The sequence below is a fragment of the Pseudopipra pipra genome, chromosome 12, assembly GCF_036250125.1.
Source record: "Pseudopipra pipra isolate bDixPip1 chromosome 12, bDixPip1.hap1, whole genome shotgun sequence".
NCBI lineage: Eukaryota > Metazoa > Chordata > Aves > Passeriformes > Pipridae > Pseudopipra > Pseudopipra pipra.
Genome location: NC_087560.1, coordinates 12,502,045 through 12,510,965, shown reverse-complemented (window position 1 = coordinate 12,510,965; position 8,921 = coordinate 12,502,045). Strand labels below are relative to the sequence as shown.

The window sequence follows — 8,921 nt, the reverse complement described above, 5'->3', positions numbered from 1 at the left end:
CTAATGGCTTAGAGAGCTCTACGTGCTATTTGGGATCTTCTAAACCATCTAGTTCCCTTTCATCAAAAAACCAAAAAGACAAAATAAAAGGGGTAAAAGAGCTGTAACTCCAGATAATAAGGGAAGAGCCTCTGAAAGTATCCTGACTATAATTTTACTTAACAATGGCTTAAAAAGACAAAAAAATACTACTGTTTTCAGAATATGACATACACCCTTAATTCTAGTCGATTTGTATGCTGGCATAAGCTAACACACAAAACATAGATCAATTCTTTCACAAGTACAGCTTTTCTTTACACCATTTAATAAAGCAATCAACAGTTAGGAGTAAACATAGATTTTATCTGCTCACAAGGAAACTGAACTGACTTGAATGGGCCTGTAACTTTTCCTGCAGGAAAGACATTCAATTTGCAAATATGTTTATAGAGCGCTATTTTTGTTTGTTTTCAGGGAATACTATGTAATCAGAAATTAAATTCTTCCAGGTGACAAGGATAGTGACTGCATAATCCTGCTAAGAGACGTATGGAGATATTTCTGTATGCAAATTCATTTTAGTAAAAATACCTCTCTCTATGTAATATCTGCATCAGAAGCTATAAATATCTAAGTACAGATGGTGCATAAGGCTACAAAACTATGGAATTTTGCTGTGAATTCTATGTATTAGCTACATGCACAGCAAGATAGTGCATGGCTTATAGTTCTTAACATGGCTGATAGTTTTTTAACAATGATTTATTAATGAATATTGATTTAAGTGGCTTAATTCTGAAACAAGAAAATTTTTTTTGGCATTTAATATTTGGCTAAGATGAACAAAATTTCTTCCTTTTCTTAATTAAACATTTTCATCATTGCTGCCAGCACAGCGAGGTGTAGGAAAGCATCACTTACCAGAACTGAACACAGAGTGGTGCTATTTGAACAAAAATGGATTGTATTTGGTCCTTAAAGAGTTTGGGATGTGTTAAACAACTTTTTGGGTAATAACTTTGCTTTAAAATAAAAACCAAATCAAAACAAAGAAACAACATAAAAGAGCCAGGTTTCGTGTGAATCGCTGTTGAAATCACCTGATGGTAACATGTAGCTCAACCATCCATACGAAAACTATTTTCTTTTAAGCTTTCTAAGTTGCCCAGCATTGAAGTACTACAGCTTGCAAGAAAACCATGATGGTTGTAAAGGGATTAAATGTGCTATGCAAGAATTCTCCGAAGATATTTGGCTTAAGATATCTGGAAAGTAAACACATGGCACAGTCACTTAGCTTAACTTGCCATAGTAGATTTCAAGCTAAAATAATAGCAAACCAAAACCATTTGGAAGCAAAATATTCACCTAATGCATTCTCTCACACTAGAGAGAAGGAAGAAGTTTTTTACAATGAGGGTGGTAAAACACTGGCACAAGTTGCCCAGAGAAGTTGTGGATGCCCCATCCCTGAAAACGTTCAAGGTCAGAGTGGACAGAACTCTGAGCAACCTGCACTAGTGGAAGGTGTCCCTGCCCATGGCAGAGGAAGGGTGGAAAGAGATGATCTTTAAGGGTCCCTTCCAACCCAAACTATTCTCTGATTGACAGGATTCACCAACAGTGTAGTGATAACGCATTGAACTCCCTCGTGTTAAGCTGATGCACCTCCTCGACAGAGTGCAAAAGGCTACTTGTCCGAGATCGGCTGACCAGAGATGGTTAACATTTCGGTCTCTTCTCGCGAGTAGTAAGTGATGGGAGAAGAGAAAACAGCCTCAGGTTGCGCCTGGTGAGGTTCAGACTGGATATCAGGGAACATTTATCCACCGAAAGGGTTGTCAAGCGCTGGCGCAGGATGCCCAGGGCAGCGGTGGAGTCACCACTCCTGGAGGGGTTTAAAAGACGTGCAGATGTGGCGCTTGGGAACATGGTTTAGTGTAGACCTGGCAGTGTAAGACACACGGCTGGACTGGATGATCCCAAAACTCCTTCCCCACCGCACCGATCCCACCGCTCCCTCCCTCTCAGCATCCCCGCACCCCGCCCCGCCCTCAGCCTCGCTCCCGTTGGCCAATCACCGGGCAGCGCGGTCGCCATGGCGACGCGGGACGCGCGGGGCCGGTCCCGCCATGGCGGCCTACGGGCGGGGGGTGCGCGTCGGGAACTGGCTGGAGGACCTGCACGAGCAGGAGGTACCGGAGCACACACCACCCCACACACCCCGCACGCTGTTACCCCCTAGCGCTTTTAATTCAGCTTAAACCCCGAGATTCTGCGTGACGGATAACGCTGTCTGCCTCTCTTTCCTTTGCCAACAGGAGCTCCTGAGGGATTTTATCAGTAGGAGAGAACGAGGACAACTTTTAATGCAGAGATTAGCCAGACTTCAAGAGAATATTTTGAAGAAGGTAATTTTTAAAGAAGGTTGTGGCCCATGACCCCATATAGAGAGGCATAGCTTTTATTATCGTTCATATTGTTACATGTTCAATAACAATTGGCATATTGTTATTATAGAATGCATTAAGAATGCTATGGACATCATATGCTATAAACACTTCTGATATTAAGTTCAGATGATTCTGCAGAATATTATGTCCATTTTAATTTAGGTAAAGCTATCAGTGTCTATTGATGGACTGGTTCACTTTGGAGACACTGTGATGATTATGAACCCAGACATCAAAACCCCAGAGGCGAAGGACGATGAAACACGTGGTGACCTGACCTTGGCAGTGGATATGGAGGAAATATCCCTATTTTCCGATGACCCACCGCAAGTGTCACGTGGACTGAGCGCAGTCAACAGCGTGAACCCTGTGGGGCGAAATAGTTTCTGTATTGTAAGGTCTGGTGCTTTATTCTGAGTTATTTTCAGTTATTATTTTAGCTTTAGGTGTCCTGTTCAGAGAAATACGCAGTGAAGTTTGCTAATGTAAAGATGAATTATGAGTAAATTTAATATATTTAAGAAGAGTCGTTGACTTCGGTCATGCATTAAGCTTGATTCTGTGCTGCATATTACTCTGATTAATTGCAAGGACCTTTAAATCAACTTAGATGTGAAAACAGAACTGAGTTCACTGTATCATTTGGTAAATTCTGCAGCTGTTTTTATTATGGTCATATTTCAGCTGTAAAATACAAAACATATCCAAATATCGCTTAGTATTAATATTCACTCTCCTGCACGTAAGGTCTCTGAAGTAGAAATTGCTTTTTCTTTCCATGAAATGGACATTTTTCTGTTGTCCTAAAAAACCCTAAGAAAACAGCATATTCTCTCCCTCAAATATATATTTAATTGCCATTGTCTGTGGGACAAGAAACAGAAGAACAGGGTCCTGCTCAATAGCTGAAGGTTCTTCCTTAGGTTAAAATATTTTACCTATTTTAAAAGGTCAACTTAATACAAAAGGCCTAACTGTAGACTAAAACAGACAACCCCCCCCAATAATAGTAAAACTGATTATTTCAATGCATATTTTTTTCATTTTTACAATTTTAACAGTGCTGATGGAAGTGGAGTGGGTGAACCACTTAGATTTGGGCAAAACTTTCTTCTTGGGACAACAGGAGGGATTTCTGACACAATGGTAAGGCAATAAAGTTGCAAATGAATATTCTGATATATGCATTGAATCAGTCTCTAAATATAGATATATAAAAATGTACAGTGGTTCAACATCTTGGCTTTGCAGAACAGATTCAGAGTCATGCATATATCAAGATAAGAAATACCTATTTAGAAAGTTTATGCAACTTGCCTGAGGTCTGATGTGCAGGCCAAGGGGGTTGTCAGCCAGAAGTACTGGATAAAGGAGACCTTAAAAAGTAAAAGAAAAAAGGAAATCAAAATTAGCTCGTGAATCATGAAAGAATTCATATGGGAGATTTCCCCACACACACACACCTTTGAACAACTCCAAAATGAGAAGATTTCATTTCTTGTGAAGATAATATGTAGTAGGTATATGAAGTCATGTACTATTCTATCGTTCTGAGGGAGCAGATTTCTATTAAACGTTAACATTGTTTCCCCCTGTAAGTTAAAAGCAAAGAAGGCAGTACATGTTACATATGCACTCAAAATATATCACCACAACTTTGGAAAAGTTTTCCTTCTCAACAACCACTTTGGTGAGATAAAATATTTGAAGTATAAATTCAATTTTAAATTTGTATTCACTAGTCTGCCTATAGAATAGCTACTTAATGAGTTTTTCAACAGAATAGAATCTGTGCTATGGCTGCATAGCTTTAGCTGGGCAGACTGATTTGTCAGGAGCTAAGAGAAAAGGTTTTGTGTTCAAAAATATGTTTTAAAATTACATATCTTGTTTCTTTTATATTGATACTGTCCTAAACATATGGTTTTATTTACAGTTTTATCTAGGAAGTGACCATAAAACATTCACAGCATTTGCTAAAAAATCTCGCCTTCAGCCGGTGTTTTTGACAGGTGAGGATTCCTATTTGACTTGCTGGCAAGCTGCCTTCCTGGATCCACAGCTGCGTCTGGAATACGAAGGATTTCCAGTTCCTGTAAGAAATTAAAACTGTAGGAAGTGTTTTGAAAATTTAATTGAAACAGTAGATGAAGTACTTAGAAAAAATAAGTAGTTTATTCACATAGTCCCTTTTGCCATTTCTGACCTCTAATTCTAAGAAGCAGTAGAGAGAAGGAACAGTCTCTGATTAGGGAATCTGCTTATACAAATATTTAGTCCTGGTGTTCATTTCGAGGTTGACTTGTTCAGTTTTTCCCATCAGAAATTTTCAAACCTTGACATCATGTTGTGAGGATGCAGTACTTACCTGTTTTTCAGGACTTTGAGGTACTAAAATTCATTTCCAATATGAGGAATTCTGATTAAATAAGAGCTCCTGTACATTAAATTTGAAATTATTAAAAAAAAAATCTCAAGGCATCTGAATAAGTGAATGTTTTTCCAAATGTTTTTAACCTTTTGTTAATACAGTACTTTCTTGTACTAGATAACTGCTAGGCTTCCTGAAGTGTTGGCTGTACAGCAAAATATCACAAATATTCCTCCACAGCCTTGAACTGAGACTCATCTGCATGAATCAGCTCACTAATAAACACAGTCAAAATGATCTATTTGTTTAAGACAGTCTTTTTTTCACAGTATTGGTGTAAAAATATTTGCCAACTGTCTTCCCTTGTGTTTTTTTTTTTTCCAGGCAAACACTAAAATTCTAATTACTCATTGCTATACTAATCGGAACTTAGCCATTCCAAGGAACTTTTGTGTATGGTAAGAATAACTTATAACTGGCAGGGTTGTGCATAATGATGTGCCAACATCAGGAATTACTGTAAGAAGCAAGACAGGTGATTTAGGAACACACTGAGGAAATGGGAAAGAATGCAGAATGCCATTCTCATTTCCCTTATTTTATTTCTGGACTGTGATGTGTGCACTGTGTTGCTGCAGACAGTTGTCTCAGACTTACTTGTTTTGCTTCTGTCCATCTGAATCAATCTCTCAACAAATTGAAGTTAATCCAACAATTCAAGTTAATATGTATTCATTAAATTAATATTGATTAAGCACTGCTAAAGAGTATACCAATGTTTCCCATTAACTTCTGAGCAAGACCTGTCTAAGAATTTGAATCAAGTATTTGAAGATGAAACAAGGTCTGAAAGTTTGAGGCTGAAACAGTTATTAAGTAGGCAGAGTCTTCCTCAGTCAGAGAGAAATGAGGATGGGGACCTAAACAGTTTGTACACACTGAGTTGGTGCATCACTGCCTTATATTGATGGGGCTCCTTTTACCTCTGAAGCTAAAAAGATGGCATTTCTCTTGGATTTCAAATTCCTAAGTTATTCGCAGGAAACAAAGTGGGATATTGTGTTTCTTGTAAGGGTCTGATATTTGGAAGCATGTGGTGATATTGCTGAACAAGACAGGAGAAACATGAGGAAATCTTGAACAATTCACAAATAATGAAGATTTTCTGAATTTGTGTATATATATATGAATTCTCCATGCCTATCCCCCCCCTTTTTTTTGGCTTTGCAGGTCTTATTTTGGAAAAGAATGTGAAGTTGTTTGTCACAATTACCTGGACTCCCACAAAGTTGAAGAATATAAGAATTACTGGGAAATAATTACAGGAAATCCTGGTGCTGAAGGTGGTACAATGATTGATAGACCCAAACCTCACCCAGATGGGTATAAGAATGAAGAACTTCCATGAAAAGACAGAGAATATAAAAATCCAAGACTACATCCAATAAGAGGTTGATGAGACTCTGATTCTTGATATTTTTATTTTTTTGCTGTTTAGATTTTAGTTTTAGAGATGTTTGTTTTAAAAATGGAAAAGAAAGTCTACCATTAGTAATATTGCATGATCTTATTAACTGATCAAGGTTATACAGTGGGCAAAAAAACTACTAACATTTGAGGAACCACACATCAAAAATTTGTGAATCAGGAAGGGTTCATTTTCCCATTTCCACTTTCACTGATAGCAAAAGATGCCAGAATCCAGGAAATCTAATAGATTTACATTAAATTACTGGCTTTCAGGATATATTTAACCAATTCTTCCAAAACCAAACATGTGTCACACTTTTTAGAAGAGTGAGCATACAGTTTCCAAAACATTGACAACCAAACACATACAAAGCTGTAATGGGATACTTTGACATTTAAAGTTCATCAGAAAGAAAGCTGGTTGTTTAGCTTGTTCCCCACTCTGTCTAGCACAATTTTGCCAATTATTAAATCATAAGTGAGATTTCTTCATCTTGAGATTGGCTTCTGATTTATGGATATAAATTGAGCTTTCTATGCTTGTCCATGTATTCTAAATACCTAAATACCAAGTAATCAGGAACTTAAACATGGTCATAGAGACTAGAGACTTCTGTCAGCCTTTTCCATACATCGCCATATTCCATTTACCTCTCACTCACAGCATTTTTCAATGTGTAATAACTTCTAACAAGTTTGAGAGCAAGATAAAATTGTCAAAGAAAATTAGGCACCCAGAAGTTTCATGAAAATAAATGCCAAAGCAGAAAACAAATAAGAGTCACTGTAAGTTTATCCAGTAAGAAAAAGATTGTTTCTACCTAATTTGACGCTAGAGAATCCACATTAAAAAAATTGCCTTAAAAGAGTAAAAATTTCAGCTGAAGCTCACATTTTTCTTAAACAACAAAATCAATCAAGCATAAGATGCAAAGACTTGGAAAACAGAAGTCATTATTTCATAGTTACCTGTCTTTATCTGGAAGTTTAAGCAGCACCACAGAGAATCTTTTAATGTATGACATTCCATTATATCCATTTATTTAACTCACATGTATACATATTCCATCTCTTACTGTACCACATGAGCTGGCTCTTTGTGCACAAAGTTAGTGAATAATCGAGTAAAATACTATGTAGAGCTCCATTCTCAAAAGATTCCAAAGATCTTCAGTGATCATAAAGGTCAAATAAAACTTTTGAAGTTTCACCAAAACAAACCCACTGAACATTCACAAAAGATAGGACTGATCCAAATATATCTTCAAGCTCAATTCCCAAATAATCTGTTTCAAACCCACCGGCAAGGCTTAAAAAGTTCTTACCTTTATTCAATTTAAATTAAATCAGCAGACTGCAGCATCAGCTAATGAGCACTTTGCATACAGGATCTCAGAGCAGGAGACATTAGGGTGCTGTGACATGCAGGTTTGCTTTGGTGCAGTGTACTGCAGAGGACAGTTTTTGAATAACACTCCTTGTGTGCAAACCTTTACAGATCTAAAATATCTCGAAGTAGCCTTAGGAACTTATTCTTTCCCTTTTCGTGCAGAGATATGTAACCTGATGTGTGGCAAATAATGCATGTTTCTGTAGAGGCCCTTTTAATCCTCCAACTTTCAGAGGTTAAAATTCTGCACATTTTCACAACAGATTGACATAAATCTGCTTATATTTTGTAGGCATTAAACTAGTAAAACTGTAACTGCATGAGTACACTGCAGTCTTTCTAATTTGGCCATTGTGGACTTTTACTGGTATTAGATACAGCTATTTCAGCTCTGGCTAAATCTCTTTCCTCTGGGTGAAATGTAAGAAACAAGAGGCCTTAAACCAAAACCCTTTCTGAAACATAGCTTCTTGTGAACTCATGCAGGAATGAGAACTGTGTGGGCAGAGTGCCTTGGCTGGCTAATATTATGGATAAGAGTGTTTGTGTGTGTATTTGTGTGGAAGGAAAGCAATGCAGGCTGTACAAAAACAAGTTGTGTAAAGTCTTAGAGGAAAACCAGAGAGATAAACAGATACAGAAATGAATACAAAAGCAGGTAATGTTGGAACTAGGTGCTGATTAAAAGTGGCTTGGAGACTCTCATCTGTGTTTTGATCACTCTGTGCTCATTGGGAAGGACTTTCTGAGCTGTTGGAAAATAAACAGGATTGAATCCATAATTCCTGATTCCACTCGTCGTGTTAAACCCACAGATTTGTGCATAGCTTCTTGTATCGTATAATGCGTATTTATAATTCACCTGATTCACTGATAAGGAATACAGATATTTATCTGTTTCCCAATTTTTCTTTTAAAAATTGTTTTTTACACTTCTTAATATTGTCCACACGATGGCACCACGTTTTTCTAAAAAGCACAGTTGTTGCTACATGTGTAAAACAAGCTGACATATTTAAATAAACGTGTCTGATACAACGCCACAGAAGCTAGCCAAGTTAAAACAGGCTTGAATGCTGGGCTAGGAGATGTCATTAATGTTATATCCTGTTTTTGGAAAATAAAGTCAAGCAATAAATGTAGACAAAGCCCCGCAGAACATCGTGTATTGCATACAATCAACTTCTTTAAACTAGTTGGAACACTAAGTAATCTGTAACCAAAACATACTTAGAGGAAATTATCTTTAGGAGCT

The 8,921-nt window shown here is 37.4% G+C and overlaps 1 protein-coding gene across 1 annotated transcript; it reads left to right on the top strand.

Annotated features, from left to right (window-relative positions):
• Positions 1–2,052: 2,052 nt before the first annotated feature.
• CFAP161 (cilia and flagella associated protein 161) lies at positions 2,053–8,448 on the top strand. Its single transcript, XM_064668941.1, has 7 exons — positions 2,053–2,177; positions 2,304–2,393; positions 2,598–2,833; positions 3,497–3,581; positions 4,372–4,530; positions 5,191–5,264; positions 6,037–8,448. Exons 1-7 carry the CDS (start codon positions 2,115–2,117, stop codon positions 6,212–6,214), a joined length of 885 nt encoding a protein of 294 aa, XP_064525011.1. The 5' UTR covers positions 2,053–2,114; the 3' UTR covers positions 6,215–8,448.
• Positions 8,449–8,921: the final 473 nt, after the last annotated feature.